Genomic DNA, 15,813 nt, shown 5'->3' with positions numbered 1-15,813 from the left:
GTGTCGTGGACTCCTTGTGCGCGCAACTACTTTAGCCACAGGATCATATGTGTCGCGGACCCTTCGTGCACACGCACATGCAGTTCTTACTTAATCCGTGTATAAATACTTAGATAAATCTAATGTAATATCATAAAAGAAATTTTTAAAAAAATAACGTAAAGGTTTACTTTTAAATTCTAAAAATTAAAAAATCATAAAAATAAATGTATCAAAAGATCGGCAATTTTGTTTGGAGAGTTATAATATATATATTTTATTATTAGAGTACTCTTAGAAGAAGAAAAAAAGTTAAATATGAAATTACCAAAATTTAAAGGGTTAATTACATATAAAATCATGACCTTTGAACCAAGTTTCAAAAATAACATTACCTTTAAAACGTGTCAATTGTAGACACCACCTTTCTTTTTTTTTTTTCAATTTCATCATGGGCATATTTTTTGGTGAAATTTTGCTGACTTGGATAACCGATGGGTATGCCACGTGTCATGCCACGTCAGCAAAAATGCCACTAAAAATCGCCGATGTTATTTTTGGAAAAAAATGAAAGGTGGTTTCTATAATTGACACGTTTCAAAGGTTATGTTTTTTTTTTTGAAAGTTGGCGCAAAGGTCATAATTTTATATGTAAGTAACTCAAATTTAAAAGACATTATTATCCATGGGCTTTAAGGGACGACACATGAAGAAGAACCAAGTAAACAAAAAATGCAAAGTAGAAAAATGAAATGAACAACACACAAAGTAAAAGGACATTATGATTAATTTTTCCAATTAGTTTAATTGTCACTATTAATTAATGGTGGTGAGATTTTTTTTTGTCGGAAAGGTAGTATATTAAGGAAATAAACCAAATGTTTAACACAGCACAAAGAAGAACAGCTAAATACAATTCCTAAGCAGCACACTATAAGATTGTTTACACTTCTGGGCAATTGAATGTGCCACTGTATTTAGCCTTCTTGCAATCCAACAGACTTGTGATTCTTGAAACAAACCTTGAAGATGCTGAATATACAAATAAATTCCCCAAACCTGAGAATTAGATGACAAATGATGATTGATAGTTTGAGTAACTTCAGTGACATCTCCCTCCAGAGTCACTCGTTCCCACTGATTTGATCTTGCCCATAACATGGCATCTCGTAATGCTAGAAACTCTAGTACTCTCGGATCCCATATGTGTCTATAAAATATTGAAAATCTGCTTATAATGTTACATAAATGATCAGTAGCTACCACCTTAATTGAACCAGATTTTGATGTTTTATCAGTAGCTGCATCATAATTCAGCTTAATAAACCCATGTGGTGGTGGTTTCCATCTTGTCATCAAAGATCCTGAATTTGCAGTCTGTCCTGAAATCTTGAGAGTTGGCTTATGAAAATTAAGATATTCCAACCACTCCTGAGTAGCTTGCAGACTGATATCTTGTGGCTTTTTCAAAATCTTTTCAAAAACATATCCATTTCTGGCTTTCCAAATATGCCAAATAATGAAACTGAATAATGAAATGGCTTTATCTGATGTATCCAGACTATGTAGTTGATTGTAAAGATGAATCCATAACTCTGGAAATGGGAGAATAGGCAATGCTAAAACTTTGAGTGCTAGAGGCCTAAGAAACCATACCTTAGCTATAGCTGAGCAGGTAAAAAACATATGAATTCTGGATTCTTCAGCCCCACAATATGGAAAATAAAACTCAGATTGAAGTATCAACTACAGTTTTTTTCCTGATGGTATACCATTTAAAATGGATCTCCATAAGAAAACTGTAATTTTCTTTGGGATATGAATCTTCCATAGATTTTGCCAATCTTTTGTTGCCAAAACAGATTGAATAGACTTGAATTTGAATGAGCATTACTTAAAGCAATATGATAACCTGATTTGACTGAATATTCACCAGTGTTGGTATGATGCCATATTAGCCTATCATCTGAATTATACACTAGAATTGGCATAGCTAAAATGAGAGCCACATCTTTAGGGGAAAATAGAGAATGTAATTTAAGCTCATTCCATGATGAACCTCCTGTATTTCTCAAATTTAAAACCTGAGTAGCTTGATGTGTATTAGAAACAACAGGATGTATGACTGGGATAAAAGGAAATTGGCTTGGTATCCATGGGTCAGATATAAAATTAACTAGTTTACCTGAATTGATTTGCCATCTCAAACCTATTTTGAGTAATTGTAGGCCAAAAAACAGACTCCTCCAACCCCAAGAAGGATTTTTTTCTCAAAGATGCTTTGTACATGTCTGTATTTGGAAAGTACCTATCCTTTACTACTATGAACATAAGAGAATCAGAAGCATGCATCAATCTCCAAATTTGTTTAGCCAACAAAGCCTGATCGAAACAATGAAAATCTTTAAATTCCATGCCACCAGACCACTTACTTGCACACATTTTAGACCAAGCTATCCAAAATATTTTGTTTTCATCTTCTTGTTGACCCCACCAATATGCAACCACTAATTGATTGATTTTGTTGCACAAACCTTTCGGTAATTTGAAGCACATCATAGTATATATTGGTATAGCATTGATGATTGCTTTGATCAAAACTTCTTTACCTCCTATTGAAAGATATATTTCCTTCCAGCCATTTAATCTATGTTGAATCTTATGGATAACATAGTTAAAAGTTGAGGTTTTAGAAGAGCCAATGAAAGTAGGTATGCCTAAATAAGGTTGAGGAGAAGTCTGGTTTTGAATATTGAACCTGTGCGTAATTTGAGTTTTCATATCATCTTGACTGTTAGAACTGAAAAAAATCTCAGATTTTGCAAAGTTGATAATTTGACCACTGGCTAAGGCATATCTATGCAATAGATTTTGAATGGTAGTGACTGAGGCCATATTACATTCAGAGAAGATTATTAAATCATCTGCAAACAGTAAGTGGGATATCATAGGGCCATTTCTACTAACCTTAAGACCTTGTAAATGATGAACCAAAACTGCTTGGTCTAGTATAAAAGATAGACCCTGAGCACATAGGACAAAAGCAAAGGGGATAAAGGATCCCCTTGAGTCCTCTGGATGGAGCATAAAAGCCTTGAATTTCGCCATTAATATGGATGGAGAAGATGACTGTAGTAACACATAGCCAAATCCATGAAATAAAAGTGTCATTAAATCCTCATTTGTGCAATATAATATTCAGAAATTCCCATTCAATTCTATCATATGCTTTGCTAACATCCAATTTTAAAGCAAAATATTGATTGTGCTTGCCTTTCATATGCTTAACTGGTGCAATACCTCATGAACTAACAATATACTGTCAGCAATTACTCTGTCTTTGACAAAAGCATTCTGAGAATGATGAACAATATGAGGAATAATCACCTGAAGTCTTGTTGTTAAGATCTTAGATATGACCTTATAAATCACATTACATAAGCTGATTGGTCTGAAATCAGATACTTTTGATGCCATTTAATCTTAGAAATCAAAGCCAGTACAATATGATTAATGCTTCTCAACATGTGACCTTTGCTGAAAAAATCTTGAACTGCCTTAATTATCAACTCCCCCATAATATCCCAATATGACGGAAAGAAGTAAGAAGTATAACCATCAATTCCTGGTACTTTCCAAGGATTAATAGAAAAAACAGACTTCTTTATTTCTGCTGCAGTGATTGGTTGTGTAAGTGAAGCATTCATTTCTGATGTAACCAATGATGGGAACTGATATAAGCAATCTGCTATGCCTTGTGGATGTGAAGTATGATATAATTGTTGAAAATGATTCAAAATAGTATGAGATATGGCACTTTCTTCTGTAATCCACATGTCATGTTGATATAAGATTCCATTGATATGATTCCTCTATATATGTCTTTACATTTGGAATGAAAATATCTAGAATTGCTGTCACCACATTGAAGCCAAACTTGATGAGCCTTTTGTGCCCAGTAGACTTCTTCTTTAAAATGTAACTGTCTAAGTAGTGATTCCAAGTTCCTTATTTCATTCCAGTTAACTGCTTGAATAGGCAAAGACTTTTGAGTTGTTATTCTAAGTTGAATATCTTCAATTGTAGCTTAGAATTCAATTTAGTGTTCTTGTGCCATGCTTGTATAGTTTGCCTGATTAGTTTAAGCTCTGTGAAGACCTGATATAATAAGTGGACTACTATTTACCGCCCTAAATTATTACTCACCGCCCAATTTTTTTACCAAAATACTCCTAAACCATTTTCAGTTCTTTTTTTAAAAAAACTCAATTCTCTCACTTCAATTAAAAATCCAACGAATATCCGAGCGAATTTACAATAAAAATATCAAAATCGACTAGAGATACTCCGGTAAATAATCAATTTTTATTTTTTTTGTTTTTATTTTTTTTAATTTTTTTAAATGGGCCATCACCATCTGAGGACGATGGCCCTTAAAAAAAATTAAAAAAAAAATTAAAAAATTTTAGAAACGAAAAAATTAAAAACCGATTAATTATTAGAGGTTACCGTCCTCTATTTTTAGGTGATTTTGATATTTTTATTATAAATTCGCTCGGTTATTTGTCAGGTTTTTAGTTGAGTTGAGAAAATTGAGTTTTTTTAACTAAAAATGACTTAGGGATATTTTGGTACAAAATTGGGCGGTGGGTAGTAATTTAGAGCGGCGAATAGTAAAACCATAATGACCCTGAAACAGGTATATGCCAATTTCTGGAAATGATAAGTTTGACTTCTGGTTCAGTATTCCGATTTCTATCAAATCTGAATGTATATGAGTGCTTGGGAATAAAGACTTTATAGTGGTATTTTCTATAATAGATGAACAAAATAAAGAAAAAATGTCAGGAACATATTAATTTTTTATGAAGGTAAAACAAATGAAGTAAAAAGTGCAAGAGATTTAACCAACATTTTATAAATATATCCATATAATCAAATTAATTATAAATAACATAATTTAAAAATACATTTCCACCGCTTTGAAAATTTAAATAGAGCAATCCAAACCTATTTAAACTTATAATCTAGTTTAAATTTTGAGGTTAAATTTTTTATTTATTTTTAATTAAAATTTTAAAATTAATTTTTCAATTGCAATTTTTGAACCGGAAAAATTGTGACTAAACCGGCTGGTTCCAAACCTTCCGGGAACCGCTCAAGCGTTCATTTTATTGTTGAACCTTGACCAGGTCCAGGCGTAGCATTATTACGTATAATTTACTAGTAATTTGGTTTTTGACTTATTTGTGGTTTTTGACTTCAATTGTTCTTCTGTTTTACTTTGAAATCATTCTTTTGACGGCTTAATTACTTAAAAACTATCCACCTTAAACTTTTTTTTCGTTTATACTCTGATTTAGGAAAAAGTTCATTTATACCCTGACGTATGTGTTTATGTTTCACCTCTACCCCGAGGCACTAAATTAACCTCTTTTTATTTAAAAAAAAAGTTTAAAATAGTCCTTCATTTAGAAAAAAATCCACTTCTAATTAATCTCTAATTAGTTTAGGTTAAAAATGAAGAACTATTTTAAACTTTTTTCTTAATGAAAAGAGGTTAATTTAGTTCCTCGGGGTAGAGATGAAACATAAATACATACGTCAGGGTATAAATGAATTTTTTCCTAGATCAGACTATAAACAAAAAAAAAGTTTAAGGTGGGTGGTTTTTAAGTAATTAAGCCTTCTTTTCCAATTTCTTTGATATCGGTCTTGGTTTGTTTGGCAGCTACTAGTCGATCAAGTTGCATTGGAGATAGTAGTAAACGGTAGGCTATTTGCACATGATAGACATGATTTCGTTTAATTTGATTTTATAAGTTCCAATCCTGACATATAATTTGATTTTATATTTTTTTAGGTCAATTGACTAAAAAAGATCAAATTTTTAATAAAAATTTCACAAAAATTATAAGTCTTTTACTTTTATCCAATTTATACTGAAACACATGATTTTATTTTAATTTTATCCAACTACACAATTTTACTTATGTGGCACTGATGTGTGGCAGTACCTTTTATAATTGGATAAAATTGAAATGAAATCATGTGTTTCACGACAAATTAGATAAAATTAAAAAGTTTAAACTTTTGTGAAACTTTCATAAAAGATTTGGCCTTTTTTATTATTTGGTCTATTTTTTTTTTAATAAATTGGTCTATTTTTTATGATAGATTTTTGTTGAAAAATATTTAGGGATCATTTGGTTCGCCTAATAAAGGGAGAATGAAAATGAGAATATTTTCCATTATTTGTGTTTGTTTTTGTGTTTGTTTTGTCAAATTGTGATAGGGTATGGGAATGTGATTACCCCTTCGATGAGAATCATCCATCTCCCATATCTCATGAGAATGGACTTTTTAGAATGAGAGTTGAAATTTAATAAAATATTTTAATAATAAATAATAAATATATAATTATTAAAAAACTATTTTTAAATATTTATTTTTTAAAAAAAATATTTAAAATATTAAAAAATATTTTTTTGATTTTTTTAAAATAATTTTGTTAATTCTTTTTAAAAATATTTTCTAATATTTTTTCCGAAGAAATTTAATATTATTTTTTGAATAGTTTTTTTAATTTCTGTTTTAAAATTAATTTTTTAATTTATTTTAAAAAATAAATTTTTAATATAAAAAAATAAAATTTTTATGTAAAAAAATATTTTTAATAAATAAAATATATTTTTTATTAAACTTTACCCGTTCCCATTCCTACACTAATTTTGAACTAAATAACAAATGAAAACAATCATTCTGATTCTCATTCTTTCTCATTCCGATTTCCATTTTCATTTCCAACCTTAAACCAAACAGACCTTTAAATCTATCACTGCAGTATAAGAACATCTCCAACCCATACTTAAATTTGAGTATGGGTCTCTCTTTTCCACTCCAACCCATACTCATTTCTCATCCAATTTCTTTATTTATTAACAGTAAAAATTGATATATTGGTATACACTATTCACACAAACTCATTTTTTGGTTGATTAAATATTTATTTTTTAATTACAATTTATATAGTCAACTTTGTAAATAATCATTTTGGTCCAACTTTTCATTGAATACTAAATAATTTTTTAATAATTTAATCCAAATTATTTTTATTGGTAAAAATAAAATAATAAATAATTTAATTATACTGTTTCAATTTTAATTATTATTTTTTTATTTTTTTAATTGAATATTAATTAATATTTACAAAAAAATTAATATTTAGTTTAATATTATTTAAGCATTATCAAATATATTAATAGATGAGGATATATGTTGTTAAAATATAAATATTGATGTAAAATGGTAAATGGTTAAATATTGTAGTCTTGAATATAAAATATATATATATAATATTTTTTTGTTGTAAAAAATAGAATAATAGGTTGGAGTAAAAACTGTAAAAAAACTCAAAGTGTGTAAATTGAAACTCATTTTTTAGTTTTGGGTTGGAGATGCCCTAAATCAGTGAATATAAAAAAAAGAGCAATGAGGTGTAGACCTATCCATGTCGGTTCAGCCCCTAAACCGGTCCTGAACCGGTCGGGTCAAATTCGTCATGGGACCTGTCAAATCCGGAATCGGGCAAAAACCGGCCCAAAATAGGTGGGAAGTCGGTTCCGAGCCTATTCAACATTTTTTGGAACCGGACCCGTCGGTTCCAGTTCCGAACCGCCGGGTCCGTGTCCAAATCGTAAAAATCTGATTTTTTTTTAAATTTAAATATATTAAATATATGTTTAAGTAGAATAAAGACCATTTATTTAACGTTATGAACTTCAAATATAATAAAAATCAATCATTTAAGCTTATGAATAATGAAACTTTTAAATATATGGATGTCATATATATACATGTTAAATTTATACTTGAGTTTTATCTATTAATTTTATATCTTTTCCATGTGGAATTATACTCTTAATAAAAAAAATATGATAAAATATCTCCTATTATTTAAAAACTATAAGTTATCGCTTGATTATATTTATATATTCAAGCTTTAAGACTAAAGAATATAACCCAATATTAATGAATTTATCAATTTAGTTTAAATTTTGATTTGATTTTTAACATAAAAAATAATTTATTTTAATTTAAATAAAATTAATTTATTTAATTTTTAAAATCGGCCGGAACCGTGAATCAGAACCGGAACCATCCGATTCCGAACCAACGGTTTTGGGCCGGTCCATACTTTTATTGAACCGTGAACAGCGTGGGTTCGAATCGGAATCGTCGGTTTTTGAACCGTGGCCAGGTATAATAAGGTGCACTTCAAATGATAAGTGCACTATATTGAATGCTGTTAAGTTATAATTCCTTTTACAAATGTTAAATTCTTTTCTCTTAAATGATACTTTCTCCATTTTTTTCAATTGTCAATTTAATTAAAATCATACATATTAAAAAATAAATGTTTTATTTTAAATTATAAATTTAAATACTAATATAATCCTACTAATTAATGAATACTTTATAAATTGAGTTATTGAGTTATTTATTAAGAAGAGATAAATTTAAAAGATAATAACTAATATGATCTTAATATTCTAAATAGACACGTAATTACTGATAAATTTATTTGGCTAAATGGATAATTAAAAGAACGGAAAAAGTAGTTATTTTTTAGAAAAGTAAAGGCTAAATCTATGTTAAGATTTTTAGATTATACTATTTTTATTATCTAGCCATCATAAAAAATTGTATTATTTTCTGATTTTTTTAATTCATTGGTAGCAAATTTAAAATTTGGTGTGGTTTTTATAACCACAAACTAGCAAATTTCTGGTGTAGTTTTTATAACAACAAACCTAAACTTCATTAGTTGGTATGAGATACATTATACCTTGGTAAATGGAGTGGGAGAATGAGATTTAAGAATGTTATTCAGTTTAATCAATCAGTTCTTGATAGGAGTAGAAATACTCCTCTTTTTTGGTGTGTTTTTGACTCGATAATTGCATATTTTGATTAGTCTTATTGGTGTTTTAGTGTCTTATTATTATTTCGAGCGTTTCAGGTGAAATATGCAATTATGGCGAGAATCAGGGTGTTTTTGGTGAAATTCAAAAGTCAAGGATCAAAGAGGATTCGAGAGTAAAGTTGAAGGGCCAAAATTGAAGTTGTCCAAGGCAGAAAAGAAGAGTATGTGAACGCATAAGGCGTGTGCGGGGCCTTCACGAGCTCATTTTGAGTTACAGAAGTTGATGGATAGAAAAGAAGAAAAGGAATTGGCCAAGTCAAGGGGTGTGCGTTCGCACACCCCATGAGAGAAAGGGAGTGTGCGTTCGCACACTCCCAAGAAAAAGAAGAGTGTGCGTGTGCGAACGCACACTACGCGCAGGATTGGTTTTAATCGGACAAAAATGCCCCTGTTCGTCAGCAATTTCTAAACAAGTTTCGAGGGTATTTTTGGAATTTCATCACCACTCAACCTAACTACATCAGCAATATTGGGAGCCGTATAAATATGAGACTTATTCATTGTAATGGGGTTCGCGTAATTTTTGGTATTAGACAACAAACCCTAGTTCTTAGTTTTCAATTTTTGTTTTTGCAATTGGATTCATCGTTGATTATTATTTTCTACTGCAATTATTATTAGTTTACTTCGAACAAGGTACGATTGATATCAAATTTATATTCAGTATTTTATTTAATCTAGAATGAATTCTTCACTTATTGTTTTTAGTTATTTCATTAGCATGTCTAGCTAAACCCTTTATTGGGGACTATTAATCGAAATTATGTCTGTTTAATTGAATTGGATTTATGGGTTTTCGTTCTTGATGGGTTTTAATTATTGTCCTTAACGCTTAGTCTAAATTGATCACTTAGTCTATGCCATTTGTTTTAGTTTTAGCTCGAGAGAGTAAAATTGGAATAGAACAATATAATTAAGAACGCAGGAGTTAATTGTGCGAGAGTGAATTGACGAGTGCGGGTTCTTTGAATTTTCTTAACAACTATTAAATTGATTTATACATAGGTTAATCATTGTGCGAGAGTGAATAATTAACCTAGTATTAGTGAGTTTAATACTTTTGCCTGTAATTGCTCGAGAAAGAGTTTTAGGTGCCTTAGATTAGTTCGAACCTCATCAGAACAATACAATCCATAACCCGAATCAAGTAAACAGCATAGCGAAGATTAATAATCCCTGCTTTTCCCATTATTATTAAAACATCATTTGAATTACAGCTTTAGTTTACTTTAAATTTACATTTATCAATATTTGTCTTTTAATTTACAAAACCAACAAAAATTGTCTTTTCGGCTATCCAAATTGAGTTTCTTAACTAGTTGTCTTTAGAGCTTTCTCTGTAGGTACGATATCCGGACTTCATAGTCTGTATTACAAGTTGGCTACGTACGCTTGCGTATTTTTACCAACAAGTTTTTGGCGCCGTTGCCGGGGAAAGTTTTTCTTTAACAACTAAGTTGAGACTGCTTGGCTTGTTTTAGTTTTTATTTTTCTTGTTTTACGTGTGTGGTTTGTTGATTTTGTTGTTTCAGGTACCCTTCTCTTAGTGTATGCATAATACACGACGCAACCGTTTCAGCAAGACCTCACTACCTTTGAGCGCAGTGTTAGAAAAGAAACACACTCAACTCAAAGAAATCTTAATATGGAGAACGAAAATGATGCTCCTCCTGGATTCAACAATGCGGGTGATAACCGAGTGATCCCGCAGAATCCGCAGAATGCACAAGGACAGAACAATGAAGGGCCTCGAGTGAAAACACTGATGGAGATATTTCAGCCGAATGTGGGAAACAGCACCCATGGCTATTTTGCACATCCTGTGCCAACTACCCATTATGAGATCAAAACGAGTGTCATTCAGCTGTTGAAGGATAACTGCTAGTTCTATGGGCTACCTAGGGAAGATCCCAACGCACATCTTGCAAACTTCTTGGAAGTATGTAGCACATTCAAGATGGACAACATGACTGACGACGAAGTGTGGTTACGCCTGTTCCCATTTTCTCTGAGGGATAAGGCGAAACAATGGCTTCACGCTCTACCTAGCGCAGGCATTAACACTTGGTCAGATTTGGCGAAAGCTTTCTTGCACAAGTATTTCTCCATGGCAAAGACTGCAAAGCTGACAAGGGATATTATGCTCTATCAGCAACTTGATGGGGAATCAGTTCATGAAGCATGGGAGCGCTATAAGGAGATGCAGAGGCAAGTTCCGCATCATAACATCACTCGGGAGAATCTGATCCAAACCTTTTATAATGGAGCAACTGAACTGGGGAGAAGCACTATTGACGCAGGCGCAGGAGGGTTTCTGATGAGAAAAACGGGGGATGAAGCATTCGATCTGTTAAACGAGATGGCAGTAAATGGCTGTTTTTGGCCATCTGAAAGGGCGAAGGCCCCTGCGCAGAGAGGAGTTATGGCAGTTACTGTTGATTCTGCAATGGAGGCTTTAAAATCAAAGACTGCAGCACTGCAAAATCAAGTGGATTTTCTTACACGGCAGGCTGCAGGAGTTAATATTAACAGTGTAGCTGCCATTCAGAGTAACTGCGAGGTACGTGGGGAGCATGGTCACATGTCGAATGAATGTTCTGTATGGGGTCAGCCTAACAATGAACAAGTCAATTTTGTGGGAGGGCAAAGACAGGGCAATGATCCATACGCCTCCACTTACAACCCAGGATGGAGGAATCACCCGAATTTCTCATGGAAGGACAATGGGGGTAATGCCAACAATCAGGAAGGTCCGAGCTTTCAGGGCGAACAGAGGCCACAACACAATCAGGGCAACTACCAGAATCAAGGGAACTTTCAGAATCAGGGGAATTTCCAGCATCAGAACAACCGACCGCAGCATCCTCCTGGCTTCCAACAAAGAGAGCAAGGCGAGTCTCTCCACAGCAAGTTTGATAAATTGATGGAGATGATGATGAATAAGGATGCCGAGACGCAGCAAACATTTAAAAATCATGCTGCCACAATTCATAACCTTGAGGTGCAAAATCAGCAGATGGCTAAAGCACTGCAAAGTAGAAGTCAGGGGGGTTTACCATCCACTACTGAGGAAAACCCCAGAGAGCATCTCAAGGCTATTGAGTTGAGAAGTGGGAAATCACTGGATGATCCATATGCAGGACGTGCTACAGTTGAGGCGGAAAAGGAACAGTGTGAGGGTGAGGGTGACGAGCCTGAAAAGGTAGTTGCTAAACCACCTCCACCACCTCCTTTTGTGCCAAAGGTGCCATTCCCACTCAGAGTGAAGAAGCCGCAGGACACTTGGAAGTTTCACAAATTTCTTGAAACTTTCAAGAAGCTATAGATTAACATCAGTCAGGCAGACGCATTGAGAGAGATGTCGCACTATGCAAAGTTTCTTAAGGAGATCATCACCAACAAGCGGAGTTGGGATGCGGAGGGACCAGTACCAATGACAGAAAACTGCAGCTCAATCATATTGAGCAGTCTACCGACCAAACTTAAGGATCCAGGGAGTTTCACTATCCCTTGAACTATCGGTAATATGCAATCTGTCAATTGCCTCTGCGATTTAGGTGCTAGTATTAATTTGATGCTCTTATCCCTTTTTCGTAGTATGTTTGGTGATCAACAGGTACAGGCCACGCCGATGATGTTGCAGCTAGCGGATCACTCTCTGAAAAAGCCACATGGGATTGTGGAGGATGTCCTAGTGAAGGTCAACAAATTCATATTCCCTGTGGATTTTGTTGTCCTTGACTACGCAGCGGACAAGGAGTGCCCGATGATATTGGGGTGACCATTCATGAACACTGGCAGAGCTCTTATCGATGTTCATGATGGCAAGCTGACTCTGAGAATTGGGGATGAGAGCGTTGAGTTTGACATGAGAAAGATCACACGCCATCCCAATTCTGGAGATGAATGTATGCGGGTAGACATGGTGGATGAGTTAGTAGAAGAACAATTAGCAGAAAACAATGCCATCATGCAGTCTATGCCGAATAAAGAGGAAGATGCTGAAAGGGAGGAGTACTTAGAGGAACCAGTCCTCGAACCACTGTTGAAGAGCAAGCATATCACTCCTCCCTCTTCAGAGAAGCCACCAAAAGTGGAGCTCAAGACTTTGCCTGCACATTTGCGATATGCTTTCTTGGGAACTGATGGCACTTTGCCAATTATCATCAGCAACAAGCTCACCAAGAAGCAAGAGCAGAGGGTCATTGATGTAGTCAAGGGACGTATCTTGGCTATTGGGTGGCAGATTTCAGATATCAGAGGGATCAGCCCTTCAGTAGTGATGCATCAGATTCATTTAGAGGATGAGTCTAAGGCATCTGCGCAGAGACAGAGACGGCTGAACCCTAACATGAAGGAGGTAGATCACAAGGAGATTGTGAAGCTACTTGATGCGGGCATCATCTATCCCATTTCAGATAGTTCATGGGTGAGCCCAATTCAGTGTGTGCCTAAGAAAGGCGGGATGACTGTTGTAGAAAATGAAAAAGGGGAGCAGATTTCTACTCGCACGGTTACTGGGTGGCGAGTGTGCATTGACTACAGGAAGCTGAACTCCGAAACTAGGAAGGATCACTTCCCGCTTCCTTTTATTGATCAGATGCTAGAGCGGGTGGCAGGACACGCATTTTACTGTTTTCTGGATGGTTACTCTGGGTACAATCAGATCATTATCTTCCCAGAGGACCAAGAGAAGACTACCTTTACTTGTCCATATGGCACTTTCGCCTACCGCTGCATGCCGTTCGGTCTTTGCAATGCACCTGCTACGTTTCAGAGGTGCATGACTTCGATCTTCAATGATATGATCGAAGACATCATGGAAGTGTTCATGGACGACTTTTCAGTCTTTGGGGACTCCTTCGAGTGTTGTCTTCGAAACTTAGACCGAGTCCTGCGGAGATGCGAAGAGACGAATCTGGTGCTGAACTGGGAAAAATGCCACTTTATGGTAGAAGAAGGCATTGTTCTGGGGCACAAGATATCCAGAGAGGGTATCGATGTTGACAGGGTAAAGCACGTGTAGTTGGCATGGGTCACTTGGTTCGTGAGTTAGCTATCTGTGTTGGGGCATATACACACGAGGAGTTACTGGAGAGACCCGACAAGTTTGAGTGTGTCTGGTTGGATATGGATCACCTTCAGGCTACCAATTTTCTGGGCAAGAACGGGCACATTCAGGTACCTACTGAGAGGGGAGGACAGTATAGGAGGCGACTGGGATTAGCACACAGGGCACCGTTCGTTCCTGAGGGTTTTGAGGCGCACAGAGCATCTTGTGACGCGACTGCAGAGGCTAAGGATGTTGGGACTCAGGCTACTGGGGTACCTCCTGCAGAGGCGGTACCGGTACAGCCACAGGATGACGCTGTATGGAGGCGGCGAATGGAGGCCCGTCAGCTTCAGATAGATGCTCGGATTAGGAGGATGGAGAGAGAGCAGCGCGCACACCAGCATATGCAGAGAGTGCATATGAGGCGATCCGATCCAACGGGCGATTACCCATCGCCAGTTTACTCGCCTTCACCACCACCGCCGGAGGACTTTTAGAGTTTTTTCTCTTTATCCCTTTCACTTTATTTTCCGTTTTTATAGTTTGTTTGATTTTGATGCATTGGGGGCAATGCATATTATAGTGTGAGGGAGGGGAAGAAAACTCTGTTTTCGTTTATTTTGCTTTTTCTTTTGGGTGTGTTTTTATTTTATGTTTTCTGTAGGATGTTGCTTTTACTTTTGTTGATGAACCCGTGGGGTGTATTTATATGGTCCTATGTGTTGATGTTCGTATTTATGTTTACCGTGCTTTATTGTTCAGTTTGTGTTAATGCCATGATCAGATGCCGAGTCAGAACTATAAAAACTTTAGTGTTTTCGTCTCCCCTAGTTAATGAGTTGGTTAATTTTGGTTTTTAAGTTTGAACAACTTGTTGAGAATGACAGTTAAATAACGTGCCTTTTAGCCGACATAAATTAATAGGACTGAGGTGAAAATCTGTGCTTTGCAAACGCTTATTTATGTTGACAGTTGTGAATTAGGGCATTAAAGCTTGACAAGAACATTGTTGAACATTTTATTTTCTGAGTATTTAAACAGGATGTTTAGCAAATCACGGAACATTAACCCAATTTTGAGATGTTTTGAGCTTTATTGAGCATATTTTTATGTCTCATTTTATTGAGGTGTGAGTCAATATTTGTTAGTTCTCTAGAATTTGCCAGTTGTCCGCAGTAAAATTACAAAAATTGATCAAATAACTTGAAAATGATGATGGCACCTAGGATTACCCATTTCTTTAGACCACTCTAAATAGCCTACCCAATTTCCCCTAGATAACCCAAGTTGAGCCTTAGCCTTAATTTTTGTTGATTACACCCAATTGTACACATTTACCTCTTTCTACCCATTGACTTGACAAATTGAATAAGTGTTAAAGGAACTAGTGTGAGGATGGTAAACATCCTAAGCTTGTGTTTGTAGTTGATTATCTCTTGTACTAAATATGCAGTATGCCTCGAAAAAGTTCAAGAAAAGAAAGCGTTGAAAAAAAAATTAATATAAAAAAAATCGAGCTTAAAGAAAGAAAAGAAAAAGAAAAATAAGTGTGAACTCAAGGCAAGTAGAAGTATAGAAAAAGAGATTAAAAGTTGTGTGAGCTTAAACACTTGTGTGTGCGAGAGTACCTTGTGAGATTCATGTTTCGTGATTTTTTTTATTTGGTTTGCTATATATTTTGTTTTTCCGCTCAGAACCTGATTTTCACTATTGTTCTGAGATTGTTTTAACTACCCTAATGATCGGAGCGATTCAGAAATTATGCAGGAGCGAGTACAGTTGAGTAGTCTCGGTG

The 15,813-nt window shown here is 34.7% G+C and overlaps 3 protein-coding genes across 3 annotated transcripts; 1 reads left to right on the top strand and 2 right to left on the bottom strand.

The window, feature by feature from the left end:
- Nucleotides 1-90: 90 nt before the first annotated feature.
- On the bottom strand, nucleotides 91-1,665 carry LOC126687556 (uncharacterized). The gene is made up of 2 exons (XM_050382115.1): nucleotides 1,002-1,665; nucleotides 91-119 (listed from the first exon to the last, which is right to left on the bottom strand). The coding sequence occupies exons 1-2, from the start codon at nucleotides 1,663-1,665 to the stop codon at nucleotides 91-93; spliced, it is 693 nt and encodes a 230-aa protein (XP_050238072.1).
- An 89-nt stretch (nucleotides 1,666-1,754) lies between these two features.
- Nucleotides 1,755-3,815, bottom strand: LOC126687555 (uncharacterized). Its single transcript, XM_050382114.1, has 4 exons — nucleotides 3,417-3,815; nucleotides 3,280-3,333; nucleotides 2,179-3,108; nucleotides 1,755-2,063 (listed from the first exon to the last, which is right to left on the bottom strand). Exons 1-4 carry the CDS (start codon nucleotides 3,813-3,815, stop codon nucleotides 1,755-1,757), a joined length of 1,692 nt encoding a protein of 563 aa, XP_050238071.1.
- A 7,107-nt stretch (nucleotides 3,816-10,922) lies between these two features.
- Nucleotides 10,923-12,290, top strand: LOC126687554 (uncharacterized). Its single transcript, XM_050382113.1, has one exon. It carries the CDS (start codon nucleotides 10,923-10,925, stop codon nucleotides 12,288-12,290), a length of 1,368 nt encoding a protein of 455 aa, XP_050238070.1.
- The last annotated feature ends 3,523 nt before the right edge of the window (nucleotides 12,291-15,813 follow it).

Source organism: Mercurialis annua, linkage group LG6, assembly GCF_937616625.2.
Source record: "Mercurialis annua linkage group LG6, ddMerAnnu1.2, whole genome shotgun sequence".
Lineage (NCBI taxonomy): Eukaryota > Viridiplantae > Streptophyta > Magnoliopsida > Malpighiales > Euphorbiaceae > Mercurialis > Mercurialis annua.
Note: the sequence above shows the minus strand (reverse complement) of the source record. Positions and strands in the feature narration are given on the sequence as shown.